General features: G+C 38.3%; 2 protein-coding genes across 2 annotated transcripts in view; both read left to right on the top strand.

Moving 5' to 3' along the window:
* LOC150107064 (uncharacterized) overlaps nt 1-9162 on the top strand; it is an 80600-nt gene extending 71438 nt beyond the window's left edge. Inside the window, exons 10-11 of the mRNA XM_090392934.1 lie at nt 4459-4557; nt 8733-9162. Coding sequence (XP_090249060.1) covers nt 4459-4557; nt 8733-8876 — 243 coding nt within the window. The 3' untranslated portion in view covers nt 8877-9162. The remainder of the gene's footprint in view (nt 1-4458; nt 4558-8732) is intronic.
* Nucleotides 9163-9174: 12 nt separating this feature from the next.
* The window catches only part of LOC150107063 (BTB/POZ domain-containing protein 6-like), a 97200-nt gene continuing 83510 nt past the window's right edge, over nt 9175-22864 (top strand). Inside the window, exon 1 of the mRNA XM_090392937.1 lies at nt 9175-9261. The gene's annotated coding sequence lies outside the window, so the exon portion shown is untranslated. The remainder of the gene's footprint in view (nt 9262-22864) is intronic.

Genomic DNA, 22864 nt, shown 5'->3' with positions numbered 1-22864 from the left:
CGCAACCACATGCCTGGGGAAGGAGCGTCCTGGGTTCGATTCCCATCGCCGACGTGAGGAGCTGAAGGATCTTCCTCAGCCATAGCCAAGGTAGCTGGACTTGGATTGTAAGGTTTTTCTCCCGGTTTACCTGGGGGTTTTCCTTCCGCAAGCAGGCAAACCGGCCTCGTGAACACACGCATCTACAGCCATAAATACTTAACACCCCCATGCGGGGGCTCGACTCGTCCCAATAGGGAGGAAACTCCATATGAATAAATAAATAAAATGCCAGGAAAGGAAAAAAAAAACAAAATGCCACAACCGAACAAAAAAAACTCATCTCACTTGTCAGAATTCCACACTCCAACCAAAGACAGAAGAACATGATGTCAGTGACGGATGGGTCCCTAGGGAAATTCCAAGGATTCCAACCATCATCAGCTCAATGACGTCACTTATCTTTATCTTATCTCTAACCATCACCAACAATGCCATATGCAAACCATTACCCAGAATTCCACACTCGAACCGAAGGCACAACATCGTGCCAATGACAGATGGATCCCCACAGAAATTCCAAACATACTCTAAACATCACCCAGAATTCCATACTAAAACCATTACCCATAAGCCACCATTAAAAACAAACAAAAACAAAACGCTCACGCAACCCATGCACGCACACACCCGCGACAATAACTTCTCCTTTCCACTTCAACTCAATGATGTCACGTTGGACAGAAGCCTATGAGGAACAAGAATCGACTGCATTTTCAGTTTATTTACTGAAATTCATTCTTTCAGGTTGCAGATCGTCTTTTGTGTGTTGTGCTGTACTGTACTGTTTTGTGCATCCTGTAAAGTAAAAAAAAAAAAAAAAATTGAGCGAACCCAAAACCCTTTAAAATTTTTCTTTCTTCAGGAAAATAGCAAGAGAGACAAATCTTGTGAAATATTTCTAGGTAATTATAGTTCGCCCACCGATTTCAGGTCCCTCGATACTTCTGCGTATGTCAGAAAAAGGAGAATCCATTCCGTTAATAGGGTAATCAGTCTGTCTTCTGGGATGTAATAATAAACAAACTGAGTTTGTTTATTATTACAGGTCGGAAAATTTAGCTTTTCTTTTACGAACATTGCTGTTTTTAAAGTGTAACTATTTTGCTTGTATAACAGTTGGAAAAATGTACGTAGAGTGTTAATACGTGCAAATACTGCGTTCTAGATAAAACAATGTCACTTCGCTCCGTGATAAGTTTCCTTTTATTCTGGGACTTTTTAAAACAAAATCCGATTTCATGAAGTATTTTCCTTCAAGTTTCTCTTTTCCAAGGAAAATTAATTTTTTCTTTAAGCACAGGAATCAATTTTGGAACAGTTGGCACTCTTTTCTCGACCACGTAAAATTCCTGAATAGCTCTTTTTATAACGTCTACATCAAAATCATTCAAAGCTACGGTTTCGATGGTTTTCTTTCTCTGGCGCTTTTTTTTTTAGGAGATTTAAATTTTGACTTACCTTCACCTTTTGATTCCCTACGAATTCTTTTAACAGTCGACCTCGATACGCCCGCAATTGCACGTTTTATGACTTGAGAAAGGGGAACAAGAAGACGGCCTTCTGACGATTCTTTTTCGCAGAATGTCAGCACATTATTCAATATTCTTTTGCAAGAGCTACTGAAACGTGTAACAATAGAACTTGTTGACTGTACTGGATCCATCATACAAATTAATAATAAAAAAAAATGCAAAAAGAGAACAACAAAAATCAAGCTAGTACTAGTACAGCGACAGACAAGAAAGCACGTGATTTCGCATGTTGGCGACCAATTCGTACATCCTTCATTTCTTTCTCCCCTTCAGCATGAATCGACCATTCTTGGCACCAAGCCAAGAATGGATCTAGAAATGGTGGGCGAACTATACATGTTTGAATTGTCCAATTTGTGAATATTTTCCAGTTTGTGAATATACTTGTAAATATTTCAGTCAAATAAATGTGTATTTGTAAACTTAAAATGAACAAATTTAGGTTTCGCTGATGTGTTCTCCATATTTAAGAATATTTATTCTGCTTAGAATTTGCAATAAAGTTAACATTTAATTAGAAAAGTAGTGAAGTTTTTAAGATCTTAAACTTGACATAGAAGAAGTAAAACTGAGATTCCACTAATTAATTATTTTAGAAAATGTGAACATGAAAGAAAAAAAAAGTGTGTGTGTGCGTTTGGGGATGGAGGACACCACTGATAACCTGTAGTTAATTATTTTAGAAAATGTCTACTGCTATCTATTGACAAGAAAAATGTGAAGAAAAAAAAATTATGTGTGTGTGGTGGGGGGAATGAGACACCATTGAAATACAGGTAGTTAATTATTTTAGAATTATACTATTCTAAATTCTACACCTAGAATTCTATTATTTTAATTATTTTAATTATTTTAGATTCTACTGCTATCTATTGACAAATATTCTCCCATAGTTCTACAATCGAGCCAAAGACCCCATCACTTGACCAAATATCCTCCAAGAATTCTAATCTCTAATCATTACCCATAATGCCACACGCATACAAAAAGCTCACCTCACTGAAAAATACCGACACATCCCAGAATTCCATGCTCTGACCATCACCCACAATTCCACATGCGAACCAAAGACAGAACGTGATGTCATTGACAGATGTGTCCCCCAGCGAAATTTCAAGCATTCCGTACTCTAACCATCACCCAGAATTTCATATGCAAATCAAAAGACCCAATGTGACATCACAGATAGATGTGTCCCCCAGTGCAATTCCAAACATTCCATACTCATGACATCACTGATCTTATCAGCCAATGACGTCACGAATCCTTATCTTGATCTTGATTTTGTTCATGGTGACCCCTCTAATACTCAGCATCTGCTGGGGAACCATCTTGATGATAACTTGGCTCTTAATGGCTTGCTGAAGTACTTTACATAATTACAGCGAGAGCGATCCGATCGAAATCGCTTGTTATCATTTCTCAGCTTCTGCCACGAATTTCTAGCATTTGGACGAACCCGTTGAGCAGAGGGGAAGTTGACGGAATTAATTTCATGCAGCAGAATTGCAGTATGATGAAGAATGGAAGATTTGTCAATTCGATGAGTACGAAACAGTTCGAATCCTGGAATCTTTATTTTTTATCTAAAACAGGGGTCGGCAAACTTCTTCTAAATAGAAGTTTATCCTGTGCTTAATATGTAAGATAGAACACAGTTTTTTTTTTAAATTAACGAAATACAGAATATAACTGTGTGCAGTGGCGCACTCGGGATTTAATCTTGGGGGTTCAGTAGATGATTTGAGAATACACATGCTGCTACCCGTGATCTCCTCCGGCCATGCTTGGACAAACGAAGTAGTGCTCAGTCTGCCCGAGCACTATTTCTTTCGCCTTGCATTCACAGCGGCTGTGATTCCCTAGAGCCAGAGGGTGTTCCCCCTTACGTGACCGCTAAATCATAAGTAGTATAGAAATAGAAGACACGACACAACATAAATAAAAAAAAAGAATTTTAATTAGGAAAATGTTTTTTGGAAAATTTTCTAGTGTTTTTTTTTTCCTTCTTCTTTGGGGGGTGGGGGGAAGAGCCCCTCTCCCTCCGTGTGGTGCACCACTGACTGTACAAACAGCTTCTTGGGAATTTAGTGAGGAGCGTGGAATTCCTTTCCGTGACGATGGCTTCACTTGGATGCAGATTTGGTGTTCCGAATCATCAGAAGCGAATCAGACGGGGTCATCTCTAACGGTGCTTTTCGTATTTCACATTTCGCCGGTGAATATTGGTTCACATTTTATTTGCGCAAATATTCGTCGACGTCAACTCGTGATGCGTGCGGATAGAAATCTGCTGCATTCAAAACTGCCAACGCGCTTAAGGGCGAGCGTCATCGAAGGCAGCGCATTAAAGGAGGGTGCGACACGTGCAAGCGAATGGGCGAGGCTGCTCCCTATTAAACACAGAAACAACAATTTGAAGATTCTGTCGTGACGTACATTGAAAAAACACCCGCGAACAGTAGTTTGCCGACCGATGGTCTTAAACGATCGTCAATTCATTTGAGCAATCAGAAAAAAAAACAAAAACCATCCCCTTCCGTGTGTCAATTTCGTTCTGTTTCGTTGGGGATGACGTGATTGAGGGCACTCCGCCATCGCACGACCGCCAGGACAGCATCGTCCTATTTTGCTCGCACTTGGAAAGATTCGAATCCTTTCTACGAAGCGAAGGACTCTTTCAGTTGAACTAACAGGTCTCATAGGGAAGCGGCGAGGATTTTCCTCCCGAAAAACAGAACAACCGACCAGAACACACGCTATTTACTGGCAGAAAAAATCACTTCATAAATTTGCTTATTCCTGTCAAAATTCGAGATCGTGTGCGAGTGCGTGTGATAAAACGTTTGTTCGTTTCTTATCTCTTTCTTTTACTTTTTTGCAGATGAGTTCGAAGATCTTGGCTATGCGACTGTTGCAGGAAATCGAAGATTTGAGACGGCGAATCGATGCGACGACCATCAAACTGACTGCAGAAACCAAGGTAGGGCTCGTCGAAAATCATTTCGGGCGTTTTTCACGTTGCGAGGTTGTCCCGTGGGATTTAGAGCTGTTCTTCCAACAACCTGATGTAGTTGTTGTTCCAATCGACATTGGACATCCTCTCTCCTAATTCTTCGTCCTGTTTCACTGTACTTTTGCATTTTATTTATTTTTAATATGAATTGAAATTTCTCATTGTTTGTAACCTGAGTGTCAATCAAAAATAACTTTCTAAAAATCTTTTTAAGGAAAATAGAGATGCAGCTTCACCAACTCCCATTGACTTATTGTGACACTTTAAAAATGGAAGGAGGAGGCTTCGGGACGAGTGAATTGTTTTGCGTGGCGAACGGCGTTTTTGCATCATTTGTCGAGTCCTGTATGTATGCGGGCTTGATTGGCTGGGTGGTTAGCGTAACCACTCTCCAGGAGAATGGGAAACTTATCTAAGAAGGGAAAACTGATCCTGAAGGATATCAGAACCTTCTCAAAGGCAAGAGGGACTGACTTGTAGGTAATAAGAGAAGGACTGAGTTTGAACGGTATTCAGATTCATTAGGAGTTGTCTTCACCACACTTGAGATTGTGGAAGAAACTGCTCTCATCAGCAAAATCATGAATATGATTTGGTGACAGACGGAGGAGGTGAAGAATGACGATTGCGGGTGAGTGCAGAATCCTGAAGTATTCAAGCAAAGATTAAGGAATCTGATCAGAGAGAGCCATCTACCAGGACATCCTGAACAACGACAGAGGAATCTGGCAATTAAATCATAAACGGAAGGAGGAGAGACCGGCAGATGGAAGCTACTTCAGAAGGCCAACACGATCAAGTACCGTGCAAATGCGAAGAGCGACAACACGAGTTTCTCCAAATCTTTCCACGACTTGTGTTAAAAGGTGTAGAAGATTAGAGAGAAGGTCTGCTGTGGAATGGCAGAATCCATCAGTAATGAACTGATGGGTTTCCACTGAAGAAGTTGGTTACTAATGACTTCCATCATTTCGAGAGCGATGGAGACCGTCAGGTGCGAGGAACTCGAAGTTTGTTGCATGGCTAACGTTTATCTTCCTTTTAAGGCACAGGCTTGCTTCAACGCTGTTGGATAGAGGTCACGTGAATATGACAGCTTATTATATAGGCGATAGAGGATGGTTGTGAATTCTGGAGAAAACGTTTTGAACAAACTGGAGGAAGGCCACCAGCATTGGAAGACTTGATAGTATGAAGACCGAGATGAGGATTCTTTGAGGTTCTTCTTTCGAAAGCCATAGGCGACATCCGGTGAGCAGTTTGTGATATTGCAGAAGGACATCAGGCTTGCCAAGAGGTCTGCCCTTAATAATAATTAAGGGCAGGTCAGATAATAATAATAATAATAATTATTATTATTATTATTATTTTATTCACATAATTGATACACAGTCAAAACAAGATATTACATAAACAACAATTTGACTGCTGATTCAGAAAGATTCAGATTCTACCCAAGAATCTAAGAATAGTCCGTCAGGTAGCGTCGTAAAATATGGACTGTTCCAAGTAATGTTGTTTTTTGTAGGTCATATGGGGTCACTTCGTTGATGTTTTATTGCTGTAAATAGTTGGACAGCTTCTTTTAAGTTGCATCAAGTGCACCGATAACTATCGGGATGACTTTGGTGTGTTTAAGCCACAGTCGGCCAACTTCGATTGCCAGATCTCGATATTTAGTAATTTTTTCCAGTTCTTTGTTGATAATGTTGTTATCACCGGGAACTGCGATATCGATAATTCAGACCTGTCGATGTTCGATAATAATAATTTTTTTTTTTTTAATGACAATCCGTCTAAATGCTGCAAGATTTAAAGGAAGAAAAAACTAATATAGTATGCATATCAGCCTATAAAGAAAACTCTTTAACCTGTTGGCATATATAAAGCTTAATAACCTCCTTATAATAAGAGTTGCTAAAACCTGAAAAACATTAAATGTGCTTAAAGGAAAACTGGCTCAGTTGTGCACAGCATTACAACCAAACTGTAACATTTGATAAAGTGTCTAGCGTATAGATATTTTAAACAAAATCCTGTGGCGGGGGGTGGGGTTGAAGTGATACTTGACTTCCATATCGTCATGATTATTTCATTTTCTCCACATGGATAAAATCGCACAGGATAATTTCAAAGAATAATAAGAATAATAATTATTATTGTTATCCTTTGAAATACGCGCATCCTGTTAATGAGGAATATGCCCACCTGCCGAGGAATGTTCAATATGGCCCAGAAAGGAGGAGGAATTTTTTTTTCACTGGAAATATAAAATATCCGTGGGGTATCGTAAAATACAAGTGAATTGAAAGCAACGTAAAATGTGAGGGGCTCTGCGTTCGCGAAACGAATTTGGAATCGCAATTGATTCGCTTATTTTATCGGTTTTAATTCACAACACCATAATAATAATAACAACAACAACAACAATAATAATAATAATAATAATAATAATAATATTTATCTTCTATTTAACTTAACTGACATTTTGCTGCTGTCATGTCGAGCACCGTCAAAGCACAGAAAGCAGTTTTTCTCAACACATGCACAGCAACAAATGAGTTGCTGGGGGACCAGTTGAGAAATTGTAATGGACAACACAAGGAATTCAAGTCCCAATTGTGGCCATCTGCTCCTGTCACTCCAGACAATGATTTTTGTGCATTAAATCGGAAGAAAAGTCGTTTCTGCAAAGGATTAGTTACAACCAAGTTAAGAACTCGTCTTAGCGGCAAAAACAATCGTAAAATTAAGGCCCGTTTGATTTGTAAAGACCTGCTTTAAAACTTTTAGCGACTCTATAAATAGTTAAAAAAATAGATGAAATTATTTTTTCTTATGAATTTTATTTCGTTTTTGAGTTGCTCAATGTTTTCACAAGGCCGAGGGAGCGATGTTTGCGTTTATAGCATTTAAAGCAGTAGGCCACCCCAAGAAAGTCCAGACTAGAGGAATTTTTTCTCTTTTTCTTCGACCAGTTCTGGAGTAATCGATCTCTGACACAGCAAAAAGAGATTTTTCCTGGAAAGTGGTGTTTCTCATCCTTTTAAACTGACCCCAGGCCATGTCAGACAAGAGCGTATGAGGTCAAGAACCGGGAAATGGCTGCAGTTGTCTGCCTTGCTGTCTTCCTCGGATGCCAATTAACATCACCGAGAGTCTTGATCCGCCATCTGCGATTAGCTGTGGGTCGAGTTGGTTTTCCACCGGTTCCCTAAAGTTAGTTAGGGCTGAACTACCCTGCCTACTCCCTTGGGTGAATAAAAGGCGTCGGCGAATTTTTATTTATTTATTCATAAATATATTAAATCAAAAAAATTGTTGAAAAAAAAAAGGTTAAATTATTTCTTATTGGATGTTTTCTTTTTTTTTATTTATATTTGCAAATGCATTTAATTAAAGGAATGCATTTTCGCCTTTTATTTTTTCGTCCTCTGCTGATGAATACCATGATAAAAAAAAAAGTATCTTGAGGCACTTTTTCTAAACTTCCGCTAGTCGGCGCTTGAATCGAATTCTGAATGTTCTTTCTTCTAATAGCCTAAAGCTATGGACGCAAACGTCATTTCCACAGGGGGTTGCAGGCAACTAAGTGTTCAAGTCTTACGATGTATAAATGGTCATCTAGACATGTAAGTAATTACCCCAATTTTAAATGGGTATCGCTGCGAATAAAAAAAAAAATGTTCCCATAAAATACCACGATTTTGCGGATTTGCTTGTTTTTCCCTGAAATACCAGAGATGAAGAATGCAAAGAGAAAGTCTAACGAAAATGGAAATACAAATTTCTGAGAACAGTAAGTAACAGAAACAAATCGGGAAAAGATGCTTTCTTTAAAAATAGACAGAGAGAGGGAGAGAGTTGGATGGAATGAATTTACTGGATACTTCTCAATTCTATGCAAACATTTGCCAAGTCTGAAGTATAATCGACGACCTTTACCTTCCGCTACCTCGCAGGGGCACAGAAGCCGCAAACTTCTTGATCACGTTGGTAACACAAGTCACTGAAGATGACATTCATCTTAGGTTGTCTTCCCCCCCCCCCACAGAAATTGTTTATATCTATTTGATGTGCGCGATTGGATCGAGCTTCCTCTTCTTCACACTCACGCATTTCTTTTCCTTTTCCTTTTGCAGTTGCGGAGCAGTGCCGAAGAAGAGGTGAAGCGACTCCGCAACGAACTGCTGCAGAAGAAGACTCAAGTGACGCTCACCAGGAACCAGGAGCGTGCCAGCTTCAGTGCTCCGTTCATCGGCCAGTATTCTGTGAGCGCGGTGTGACACCGTTGGTCCCGCTCCCTCCTGCGAATTATTTTGGACTCCACCGAATCGGATCGCCGATGTCTTGTGCCTTCTTAAACTGGACCATCCGAAGAGAGAACAAAACCCTCGAGAGAATCGAACGATGCGAGGTGTTCAGCCTACGGTGAGGTCAGGATTGGACTCACCGAGCCCAGTACGCCTTCGATCTTCCTTGGTGGAATTTCGCGTTGGAAACGATTTCGTTGGACGCACGTGAGCTGTGTAAACCCCATTCTAATAAAGAAGTACTTAGTTCGTGCAGTGCTTTTCGTACCAGTCTGACTGAATATCGCTCGACATACCGGGGAGAATCGCGACGTGTACAGTTGAAAGAAACGCTGAGGGCGATGACGTCATATTTTATGTGAGTCGTGCGCTTGCGCTGTTGCGGAATAAGAGAAAGTACCCTAAATGACGGACACCTTACCTTTAGACATTTGTTTCGAGAAACACACGGCACGCGTAAGATACCTCCCTTTCAGTTCACCACGTGTAAAGCGACATTCACCACATTTCTTCGCAGCGTCTCAAGCTAATCGACGCTGCAAAGCAAGACGAGCCGTCCTTGATTGTTTTCGATTGTTTTACTTCGCACGATTGTTCGATGGAAATGTTAAGTAAAATAAACCCTCTCACTCAACACGGAGTAACGACGAATCCAAAACACTTGGGGATGTTTTATCCAACACCGTCAAATGGAAACCCCAAATTCTTGCGAACCAACCCACTCGAGTTTAACTGTCCAGTAAGAATCTTTACGGACGATGTGGTAACTATTTTTATCGTCATTATTTTGTTTTTTTCCTGGCGAACTTAAACGAGGGTGATTTATTCCTGAGGCGTCAGTTCCACTAATCACAGCAACAGGGAACTCATTTTCACTGGTTGCTGTGAATATCGTCTACCACTGGGTAGCGCAGCGTTTCCCAAACTTTTAATTTTAGCGGAACACCTTGGTTAGAGTCGAGCATCATCGGTCTCGTATTCAGAGTAAAGCTAAGCGCACACTCTCGCCGCACCAGGCTGTATCGTATTGCAGAAATGCGACAGCGCACGCTACAGGCGTGCCGGGCCGCATCGCATCGCATTGACCTTGCTTGTGACCGCACGTTTCCTAGAATGGATACCTCCGTACTTCACTCGCGCTCGGAGGTGTCGACAGCCACGGGCGACTAAGTCAATGCCAGCGGCGCGCGCCGGCCTTAATAACACGATCCAAAACGAGGAGCGCCTGATTTTCAAACGTGTTTGAACTTGTCGCAGCATTCAAAACCATTCCAGGCTCGTATCAATTCTGATAATTTTTCATTTCTTCACTTTCCACGAAACTCTGGTGTTCTGCAGAACATAGTTTGGGAAACGCTGGAGTGGACAATATTCAACCATTCCACCGGAATATCTTTTCTTCACTGGAGGTTTTTTGAGGTTAAAAGAAAAAGAAATTTCTTCCACTTAAACGAGTGGCAAACGATAAAAAGAACATTAATTTCTTATTTTTTCCTTTCATTTGTTGAGTTATCATTGCTTAATATTACATTACATTATCATCTTAGCGTATCATCACATTGCCTCTCATTCATTTGAATTTTCTTTCAAAATGATAAAATTGTAAAACATCTCGTGCATCGCCCAAGAGCTCATCCGGGTTACAAGAAGTGGAACAATTGCACGGCATAAACAGCACACAAAATATAAATAGTGACAACATATTGGGAGATTAATGTGTGTGTGTGTGTGTGTGTGTGTGTGTGTGTGTGTGTGTGTGTGTGTGTGTGTGTGTGTGTGTGCCGATTTCACACAGAAATCGGTATACCGACTACTGCATGCGTTTAATACTTCCAAGGACATTTTGTAATTATGAAATTTGAGTTCCACGTCGATGGTGTGCTCCCGAATGTTGAAATTTGATTCCGTAGCAGACATGCTCTGAACCTCACGAGACTATCAGTTCAATTAAACTTGCACAGCGGCAGAAGCATTTGAATGCCTCTCAAATGTTGATGAGCATTACAAGGAAATAATTTCAGAACTACACGTAAGTTACGTCACACTTTATACGCTAAAGAAACACTTTTGCATTTAATATTACACAAAAACAAATCTTGTTTTTGTAAAATTCCTTATTTCGGAACTTATCGTTAAGATAGCGTTGACGGTGTTTGGTGCTCAGCACGTAAGAAAGACTTTTCCTTTCAGTCCCATCAGAGTTCGGCGACCATCTTGAAAAATTTTGAGCGATCCTCAGCTACTCTGAACAGTCCCTCAGAGCTCGTGCCACTCCACTGTCTGAGGTCTGCCAGCCAAGATTTTCTTCGTCTTCCTTGTCCTCTTCTTACATTTATCTTCACTTTTATAATCAATTGAAGTATATTTTTTGTTATAAAGTAGGTAACCAAGATATGCAGTTTTCCTTCTTTTTATGGTATCTAAAAGTTCAGGTGATTTCCCCATTTGTTCCAGTACTTCCTGATTGGACGTTTTTGCTGTCCGTGGGATTTTTAACATTCGCCTGTATAACCACATCTCAAAGGCTTCAAGAATTTTTATTGATGTTGTCTTCACGGTCCAAGTTCCTGCACCGTACAGCGGTACGGATCATACATAGCACTTAGCCACGCGTACTCTAAGCTCTAAATTTATGTTGCGGTTACACAGCGCTAATTTCGCCAGGAGAAAATTTTTTCTTGCCATTTCAATTCTAACTTTTATTTCCATTTCTGGATCGCATTCTTCATTTAACCACCATCCGAGATATTTAAATTTTGTGACTCTTTCTATCCGCTTAAAGAAAGTGCTGCATTAAGAATTGATTTCTTGCTTATGAGCAGGAATTTAGTTTTGGTGATATTTATTCTTAATCCCATTCTTTCACTCTCTTCGTTCACTGGTACGAGAATATTTTGAAGCTCCTGAATATTGTCAGCCAGGAGAGCTGCGTCATCAGCATATCGGATGTTACTGATGATTTCACCATTTACATTGAAAGATTTTTTGAAATATGGCTTCTGAGTAGATGTTAAAAAGGAGAGGTGACAGCGCACGTCCTTGCCTTACTCCTCGTTTGATGGTAATGGAGTCTGTAATAATACCATCAACTTGAACAGATGCCTTTTAGTTCGAGAACATGTTTTCGACGATTTTGACTTTGTCAAATGCTTTCTCGATGTCGAGGAAGCAAATGAATACCTCCTTGTTTTGGTTGCTACATTTTCGAAATAAGATTTGAGAACAGAAAAGAGCCTCTATCTGCTCAGTGGATCGGAAAAAACTACTTGAATCATCGGAATAGCCGATCAAGTTCCTTTTCAGATCCACTGAGCAGATGTCGTAATGTACATAAGAAATCAAATGCGTCCAAGAACATCTTTGAAGAGCTCGAAGTCCCGCTATATTTGTCAAGGAGTGAAGATTGAAAACGCTACTGGAAAATCTCGAAACCAAGTAGAAATGAAGATGAACACGTTCGATGTAAGAGGGACTAGTCGTAAAAAGGCGGGCTTAGGAAAGGAATTACAGAAATACCAAGAGCATCCAAGCAGTTTTTTTTTTTCTGAGACAAAATACATCAAAACAGATGAGAATGTTCTGAATAATAACGTTATTCATTCAGGGACAGGGAAAGAAGGAAGCAGCTGCAGTACCCACCATTGAAAGCGAGGATTAATTCCTTGAATGAGAGCCGATTTCAAGATCAGCAAATTTCAAAATGGTAAGTCGGACAGTGAGACATCGCTGCGTGTGGTTATGGTATCGAAGTTGGAGAGGAATTCTTTGGGTTGTTAAAGAGGGTAACAGATACAAAAAATCAAGAAAAAGAAACGCCCGAGCCAGGAAAGCATTTAAAATTGCACAATAAAATGGAAAAACAAGACCTTCTTGTAGATGGACTTCGGAGGTTGAAAAATGCTGATCATGAAAAGAAGTTATTGAATAACTTCCAATCTCAGTAAGAATTCGAGAAGAATATGGAGAAAAAAGGTAAGAAAGCTAAGTCGTATTTAAAGGAAGATAAACAGACGTCGTGGGGAGAGATTTGAAAGAAGAATATTAAAAATAAAAACCATGAAAACCAAAATAAGAAAACACGAAGAAAAAGGCATCGAAGATCATGAAGTTGATATAAAAGGAATCTAAAGTTACTCCGATGGCTGGAGAAATTACCTCGAAATACTGTTAAATGAGATAAGCCGCGGCATAAGACAGTTGCCGAAGATATGAAGAAGGAAAGCAGTTTTTGCATTCCTTTGGAATATTTATCTGGCATAACTTCACGGAATCGATTTGTGCGAGGAGTAGACGTCGGGCGATCTGGAATACAGAAAGCGGTGGAGTATTCGATCAAAAAGACTAAAGCAAGTCTGCAACTTGATCTGCAGAAACACATTATGACAACCCCTGTAGTGAAGGCGACAACGTTAATGTAGAAGGGTTAAGTCAACAGAATTAAGAAAAGTAACGTGGAATGAAGCCAGTTTAATGACTTTTCATGGAACGAGAGAGAGAGAGAGAGAAAATAGTAAACCCTCGTTTTGGTGATCGCGGAAGGTTTTCAAAATAATTTTAACTAACGGTTCTGAGAGCTCAAGAAGAAATGAAAAGTGGATCAAAGGACCTCAGCTATGAGGGTACTAAGAAAGAAATATTAGGGGAGTGAACAGATGGCATCAGTGGCAATTAAGGGTATTGAAATTAAGGGTATTAGGGAAGGACTTGACTGTAATAATAAGGCAGAATGTTTGTATTTTCAAGAAGATCGGTGTTAGACGACAACAATTAGTTGTTAATATTCGTTGATTTTTCATAGATTTCGGTGCATCTTTTCAAGCGCGTGTGGCACACGTCATGAACGGTCGAATGGTTCCTGTATATTGTCTTTAGCTCGCTTTGGTCCAATCCAATTTAGCCTTGCCGACTTAGCTAAAAGGTTTACTTGTATGCATATGCGATTATTATTATTATTACGTGACACCTCAAGGGAGTCCAAGGACTCATCAAGGGAAGACACCCACTCTATATCTCTCTGTCTCCGCCACTCAATCCACCAACTACACCAACGCCATCGACCGCCGACCACGATTACTATAGTATTTCCACAGACAATCGCAAACATTCATGCCCACTGCGGGATTCGAACCCGCAGTCTTTTGAGTGGAGAGCGAACACGCTAACCACTCGGCCAGCCAGGCTGGCTGTGCTTCTTGAAGATACATTTGCCGTCAATGGTTATTTTATATTATTTTTATATGCTGGGTACTTTATATTGCGGCTACTTCTAGAATTTCCTCGCTTAGGAAGACCGTTAGAGTTAGTTTGTTTACGCGAATGCCACTTTCCTGTCACATTCTGCATTTTTTATTTTTTAAAGTTCTTCATTAGCCGTTATTACTTGTAGCCATTGCGAATCATGATCATCACGCCATCGGCAAAAGCAGTTTATCACTTTTGCATCTGAAGTGTAAGTGGGGGGGGGGATGTAGCAAGTAAGACGAAAATTGACTTCGGTGGAATGACTTTGATGGTGGGAGGGCTACAGAGGCAGGGGAAATAGTTGAGTTGCTGAGTGGTCAGTTTTGAAGCGAGTGTCATTCAGGCGGAGATTTTCCAGTTGCTGATGTGACAAACAGACGTATCAAAATGCAGGTAAATGAAGACGAGGGTGTTCAGCATATTCAAAGATAGAAATGTGAACAAAGCAGTGAGACTGGCGTCATACAAGCCCGTGTACTACTTGAATGTGCAAGAGGATTGGCATTGCCTTTGACAAAGTTTTTCAATCTAAGTCTCAGCTCTGGCAGGGTTCCAAGGGAGTGGAAAGAAGGTAAGATAGTACCTTTGCATAAAGGTGGCTCCAAGACAGAAGTAGCAAAGTACACACCAAAATATGTATCGGGAGTGTTGTCAAAGTATTGGAAAGGTTGCTAAAAGCTGAAAACCAACATTCAGTGGATACGGATGCGATACTCTATAGTGGGCAGCATGGCTTTGTAAAGGGTAGGTCCTGCCTTATTCACATTTTATAATGAAGTGACCGAAGAATTGGACAAAGGAAATGGCTTCACCATGATATTGCTGGGCTTTGCAAAGGCATTTGAGAGAATACCGCATGGAAAGCCATTTCAAAAAACAGGAGAGAATGAGAATGGAGATGAGGCTGGTAGCATGGATAAGGGGGTGGCTGACAGACGGACAGACACCAGAAATTAGTATATATATAACAAATAGAGAACTATGGGCCATCCGTGGAAGTTGTGAAGGAGTGTGGTTAGTAGGGGTTTTTTGAGAGTGGTGAATGAGTTGAATGAATTAGTTGTGAGTTCCCTGACAGTGAATGAGTTTAAGGAGAGGATTGACGTCATAACAGTTTATTTGGGTCTCCCACGATGAGTCTCCACACTCCATGGAAATGTCTTGCCTTGTCTTAAGCTTTCACGAACCCTTGAGGTTCTTTACTTGTGGACTTCGCAACCGCGACAGTCTCAAGGACGAGGTGGTTGCCTTAGCAATACCGGAGTGTCTTATATCTGTAGATGCGTGTGTTCATGGGACCAATTTGCCTGCTGTGGGGGACGAAAAACCCGAGTTTACGGGTGTAAAAAACCCCCTACCTCCGTATGAGACTGGATAACTCACCTTTTGTCGAGAGAGACCAGATAAAAGTTCCTCACATCACTGACGGGAATCGAGCCCAGGTCTTTTCACCCAAAGGGATTCGTCTATATCGACTGAGCTACGGAGGATCCCGCACACCATGCAGATACCGAATAATAATAATAATCTATTTTTTTTTTGAACTGTAATAACATTTTATTTATCATCATACAGGGTATTTACATATATTTACAGTATTTACATACTGTTACATTTTCTGTTCAGTACAAAATGTAGAGTACAGTGTTTTTTTTTAATATAAATGTACACACACATATATATATATATATATATATATTTTTTTTTTTTTTTCAATATCAATATCATAGCTTATTATTATAATACACCTATTTACATATACACACTTATTTTTAAAATTAAAATTATGATTAATATTGTGATTACCTATTCACAACAGGTTTAATTCTGTTTTTTTTCTTTCTTTTCTTTTTTTTTCTTTCTTTTCTTTTTTTTAATAATAATAGTAATAATAATACAGCATTTCTTCATTTAATAATGGGTTATATACCGTTATATATATTTAAAATTTTAATTTTTTTATTTTTATTTATTTTATTTTTTTAATATTTTTAGTATATTTAAGTGCTGGAACTATAGCACTGAAATGTGATATATGGGTTTGGATTTTTATTTTTTAAATCTTGGATGAGATGTATTTTCTCAGCTTTCACCCTCGAAGCTTATTTGTAAGCTTATCGGAGGATTACACCAGTTAGTTATTATTTATTGGTTTGTTTGCTGTGTTGGCAAGTTACGAAATCAAACCTATGTTTAATAGGTTTGATAATAATAATAATAATAATAATAATAATAATAATAATAATAATAATAATAATAATAATTTTTTTTATAGTTTATTATCTCTCAAATAATTACATGAATATACTAACATTTAGGCAACAATGCATCTTTTTCTTGCAAAATGGTTCAGTAAGAATTATAATTACTCTTAATATCATTATCATTTGCAGAATTTCTCATTGACACAAGAGTAAAAAGTGTGTATTATTACCATTAATAATAATCATAGTAATACTTTACACTTAATAACTCACAAGTTAAACAATATTACTTATGTTGCAGTTTACATAATAATAATTTTTTTAAATTTAAATTGTAAATTAAATATATAATTTTAAACTTAAATATATAACTGAAGTATTACTATCGCATTTTCTGTTTACTACTAGAATTCATTACAGAATGTTAAGTGAATAATGTTAGATCAATACTGCTACTGGGATGTAACTCAACTGCACCCTCGAAGCTTTGTAATTAGCTTATCTGAGGGTGATACTGGTTATATATACATATATTTGTTATTGATTTGGTTGCTGTGTTGGAAGTAGGCAGATCTTTGGGAGGTCAAATGAATGATCCGAAAGGTCGGATCAAAGTGAAATTGCCGATATATCCTGTGTTATTGCATCTGTCTTGATGGTTCAGTTCTTTTTTTATTGTGGGCTTCTTTTTGAACTATTTAGGAGGCTTTTTTCTTCACAGTGGCAGCCTTTCTATGTCTTCTTGCTTTTAATTTGTATCGGCTTTGAAGTTTGTGACTTCCTTATGAATATCTTGGCATCTCTGGTCCACAAAAATTGGTAATTTTTTTCCATTTTTGCTTTTCTTGTTTGGTACAACAGATTCTGGTTGAATGGTGTTAAATATTCGGATAGGAAGATTGGTGTATTGTCTTGCTGTGCGTTCAAGTCCTTGGCAACTGGTTTTTTCTACCTGCTGGCTTTTATAAGATTGTCTCTTGTGGACTTGCTCTTAAGACGAATTATGACTGGGGCAGGTCGTGAGAAGCCTTGGTTTTTGCTCTTCCTAGGAATCCGATTTACGGTCTGAATGTCGTTAAGCTGTAGGGGAATATCAATTACATGGCCTAATTTTAAAATCACGTCTCTGAGGTTTTCTGTAGGTGCAGTTTCAAGAAGACCGTTTATGACAAGATCTTTTTTATGTTGTTGCTGATTTAAACGATTGTAGTTTTAGAGAATGAAGTTCTTGACGGAGTTCGGATGTCTCTTTCATCAAATTGTGTTGCCTGTCTTTTAGTGCGTTAATGCTCATTTTATAATAATAATAATTTTTTTTTTTTAAACATTTTATTTTCTCAGATAAATTACATACATAGATACAACAATGGTTTTATATACACGTATATATATATATATATACATAGTATTTATAATACATTACAATTGTGAATAACAAATACTGGCGAGTTATTAATATTTTTAAATTATAATAATTTTTTTTTAAAATAAATAATATTTTTGTTCACTGCTAAAATATTTACACATACATATATACAATAGTTATTTTTTTTTAATTTTTATTTATTATTATTTTTTTTATTGTCTCAGTATAAGTTACATACAATAATAATATTTACAGTATTTACAATAAGGATTATAAAGAATTTTTTATTTATTATTTTTTTTTATTTATTATTTTTTTTTTATGTCTCAGATGAATTGCATACATAGTTGCTGTAGTAATTATATGTATATAATATTTATAACGCATTACAAGTGTGTATAACAGATACTTGCAAGTTAGTAATTTTCTTCCTCGAAGCTTAGCAGAGCTTATCTGAGGAAGATAATAGATGACAGAGGGTGGTGGTTTCATGGTTGTGTTCCTATGGTGGTCACAAGCCAGGTGTTGATTTTACTGTTTGTTGGTACGTGTTTGAAAGACTTTGACTGCTATTACAGTTTTTTTTTTTTTTTGTGCAAATAGGGTTGGATTTAGACATAGTGTGTTTGTTTCTTTGTGTTCTTGTAGTGGTAGTTTTTTGAGAGGAGGGGTTGTCGTAGGTTTGTGTGAGTGTGTATGTGTGGTGGGGGAGAGAGAAACAGGAATTGCTCTAATTTTCATTCTCGCTATAATATTTATATAGTGCCTGTTTCAGCTCTCTGTATGTTCCTAGGTTTCTGTTGTCGAACGGCAGTTTGTTTATCATGTCAGGTACGTAGAAGTTTCGGACGGCTTTGCCGTAGTGATTGTTGTACTTATATGTTATGTAGTTTGTTGACTGCGGTCTTGTTATTTGATATGTTGTTCTGGTTACTCTATATGTTGGGCTGTAGTAGTGTTTTAACATGACTGTGTAGTGGCGTAAGTGTTTCACCTTAAATATTTTGTGTTTTGTCCATGCTTCCTGCATAAGAGTGGGTTGTTCCCAGAATATCAGTTTTATCATTTTATCTTGCAACCATTGTAGCCTGTTAAGTCTGTAGTCTGCGCAGAATGCGTATGATGTGATTGCATATCTTAAAATGTTTTCACATAATGCTTTGTAGATTAGTATTTTTATGTGGGTTGGGGCAATGTCTTTTAATCTGTATAGTTTGCTTGCTATTATCCTAAGCTTGGTATGTAGGTAGTTTGTATGGCTATTCCAACTTTGATCTGCATCGAAGTGAAGTCCAAGGTAGCGTGTTGTTTTCACCTGTGTGATGGTTGTGATTTTAGGTTCTGCACTTTGTGTATAGGAGGATGAATGTTTGATTGTGAGATATTTAGTTTCTATGGGCAGGGTTTGGGGGTTTTTGAATATCATTAGCTTTGTTTTTCCAGGGTTTATATATATGCCGTTTTCGGTTAACCAGTTAGTGATTTGATTGATGTCGTGTTGCATATTTGTGTAAGCGATATTTGCATTGTTGTGAATGGATACTATGGCCGTGTCGTCTGCATACTGGAAGATTTTACTTTTTAGGGGGAGTTGGCTTATGTCGTGTGTGTATATGTTAAATAGAATGGGAGATAGGACAGCTCCTTGCGGTACTCCACAGGTTACATGTACCTCTTTGCTGTGTGCTGATCCTATACGTGTGATGTGCTTTCTGTTTTTCGTGTATGCTTTAAACCACTGGAGTAGACGACCTCCAATTCCGATATGGGTAAGTTTCGTTAACAAGGTTTTATGTGTTAGTGTGTCAAATGCTTTTGTTAGGTCAATGAATACCACTAATGTTATTCTGTTTTTATCCAATGCAGCGTTTATTAGATCTGTGAAATCTTCCAGGAGTGTTGCTGTTCCTTTATTTTTTTGAAAGCCATATTGTGTTTTGGGTATGATTTGAAATTTTTCAACGTATGTGGAGAGTTTCTGATGTACAATGCGCTCCATGATTTGGTTGATTACAGGCAGCGTGGCGATAGGTCTGTAATTACTTATTATGTTTCTTTTTCCTTGTTTGTGTATGGGTGTGATTAGTGCAGTCTTCAGTGTTTCAGGTATGTGTCCAGTTTCGAAGATTTTATTTAACAGTTTTTGTATAACTGGAAGTAGGTCGGTTGAGTGTTTCTTGATGTCTTTTGGTCTGATTCCGTCTATCCCCGGTCCTTTGTTAGGATTAATTTGTTGAATTGCCAGTGATAGGTCTTCTTTTGTTACTGTGGGGAACCACATCGACTGGGTTGCTCGTGGACCTAGTGGAGAATGTTCGTATGTGTGAGGAAAGGTTGTTTCTTGTAGCTTTTGGACAGAGTTCACGAAGTGCTGATTAAAGTTGTTTGCCAACTGTTTAAGGGATTTGGGGTCGCAGGCAAAGCTGTGTTTTATTGTTTCTGTGTATATTGTCCAGCATTTCATTAATCAGGTGCCAGGTTTCCTTTATGTCATTCTGTGCTGTTGTTAATTTGTTGCTGTAATAGTTTCTTTTTGCCGTTCGAATCTGGGTTGTTAGGAGATTCCGTTTTCTTTTGTATTCAGCTTTTAAAGCGATATTGTTCGGTGACTTCTTAAGTTGTTTCCATAGGGCATCTTTTCTTTGTATGTCTGTTAGTATGTTGTCTGTTATCCATGGATTTTGTTTCGTTTGGGGGCGTATTTTTATTTTTGTTAATGCTTTGTTGTATATTTTGTTAAATGCAAGTTTAAGATTATTATATACAGCTTCAGCAGAGTCTAAAGATGCTATCTGCATCCAGTCTGTTTTTCTGATTTCATCGTTCACTATTGCTTCGTTTACAATGCTATGATACTGTTTTGTAGTCTCAGTGATTTTTATGGGTTCTGGTTCAGTGTGTAACTGCAATGCTGTGAAATAATGGTCTGCTAGTTTGCATGTTATGACGGCTGCTGTGTGGCTGTTTGGAGGGGCCCTTATATTTATATAATCAATGCAGGTTGAGGTTGTCGTGTTTCCGATTATCTCTTCTCGTGTATACGACTGTATGGATGGGGTTATGTTATATGCCGATAATAGGTCTAGGTATTGTTCTGTGTTGTTATTTATGTTCCTAATGTTTATATTAATGTCTCCTATTATTATCAAGTATTTTGAGGTGCCTACTTTCGTGGCTGAAAGCCATCTGTTTAGTTCTTCTAGGAATTTTGTGGTGCTTAAGTTGGGTGGTCTGTATATTGCGTTTAATATCAGGGAGTTTTCTTGTTTGATGTTTTTAATTTCGATGCATATATTTTCTGCGTATTCTAATTTATAGTTTATTTCTGTTACTTCTAGTTTATATTTGGTAAATATTATTATACCACCGCCTCGTTTTGTTTGTCTGCAGTGTTTGTGTTGTTGGAAGTGTGGCATTTGGTAGGAGGATGCCTCTTCGTTTGTCATAGATACTTCAGTCAGTATTAAAATGTCTATTTCGTCTATATCTTCCTTCAGATAAGCTTGCAGGGTCAGCCAGTATTTTTGAATGCTTCTGATGTTGATGTGGAGAATAGATAGTCCTTTTTTGGGGATTGTCAGTTGTTTCCATTCTGATATTGATTTCAGAATGTGGCAATTATCATGTTCCGGGGTGATTACGTCTGCTTGATGGTGTGCATTCATGTTGGTTGGGGTGCTGGTCCTTCTTTACGAGTTGTCAATATTCCTTTCAATGTGACAGCCTGTTGAGGTCATCTACGGATTTTATTTCGATTGATTTTGAGTCTTGTGTCTTTCTAAGGAATATTTTGCTGTCTCTTATCCATATAAACTGGTAATTGTTTTCTGTTTTTACTTTCCTTGCTTGGTAGAATATTTTCTGATAGTGTGGAGTAAGGTATTCAGACAAGTATATTGGGGTGTTGTCGTGGTCTCCTTTCAGATCCTTTACTACTGGATTTTTAATCCTGCTAGCTTTTATAAGTGTAGTTTTTGTTAGGCTGTTGGTGAGTCGCACTACGACGGGAGAAGGACGGGTATTATTTTCTCTTTTCCTTTTTTGTGGTAACCGATGCACTGACTGGATGTCTCTTGGTTCAATGGGGGAGCCGAGTTTTTGGCTTAGTTGTATTACAGTGTCTCTTAGAGGTTCCGTAGCTATTTCTGGGAGACCATTTATGAGGAGGTCATTTTTGTGCTGCTGTTGGTTTGAGAGCTCGTACTGTTGCTTTAGAGAGTTTAGTTCTTGCCGTAGGTCCGTTGTCTCTTTAATTAAATTATGCTGTCTTTCAGTTAGCTCTTTGACGCAGTTTTTAATTTCTCTAACGGTCTGTAACATATCTTCTATCGAGTCATTATTAAATTTAATAAATGCCTCGTATTGGTTAAATTTTTCTGTAATTTGTGCGGTATGTTTTTTAAATAGTTCTCCAACAAAATCGATTAAACAGTCTTTTAGGTTTTGTAATCTATTTTCTAGTAAAGCATTTAAAGATGGCTCACCTGGGTTTCCGTTGTTGTTTTCTTTGTTTTTAATTCCCTCTGTTGTTGATAGCTGTTTACTGCCTGAGGTTGTTTTCTGCGTTGGCTGTTTTCCGCCTGCGGTCGAAAGCGACGTTCCTTTGTTATCTCTGCAATGGGGACACTTCCACTCGTCACGATTCTTGTTTGATTTTCGCTGCCAGGTAGTCTCGGACAATCCTGAACATAAAAAATGCATGTTTCTTTGGCAGTTCCTACATGTTACGTGGTTTCTTCCCCCGTTAGGTCTTCTTGGCATTTGTAGCACTTCATACTTCTTGTTTGACGATCTTGCTGTATTTTCTAATATGGCGTCCTCCTTTGTTCTCTTCTCGCGTAGTTGACCAACGTATACTTCGAACTTTGAATACTTATATTTTACTTATTACTTAACAGATACTTACAGTTTTTACACCTATATGTTCGTCTTGAAGAACGGAGTTCACTGATGTACTTTAAATTTTAATTCACAAGAAAAGATCTACTTTGCAACTTAAAATATGGGAGCATCGAAATAGCGTACTTGCGACTGCTTGCTGCTAAAGCGCCCTCTCTAAACTCATGAACGGTGTAAACTCATGATTTACTTTTAAAATATTTTTTTTTTTTACATTGCATACATTTGTTACAGTTATTATATACATTACA

The sequence above is a fragment of the Typopeltis vanoorti genome, chromosome 5 (assembly GCF_054136105.1).
Source record: "Typopeltis vanoorti isolate ZY-2024b chromosome 5, IOZ_Tvanoo_1.0, whole genome shotgun sequence".
NCBI classification, from domain to species: Eukaryota; Metazoa; Arthropoda; class Arachnida; order Uropygi; family Thelyphonidae; genus Typopeltis; species Typopeltis vanoorti.
Note: the sequence above shows the minus strand (reverse complement) of the source record. Positions and strands in the feature narration are given on the sequence as shown.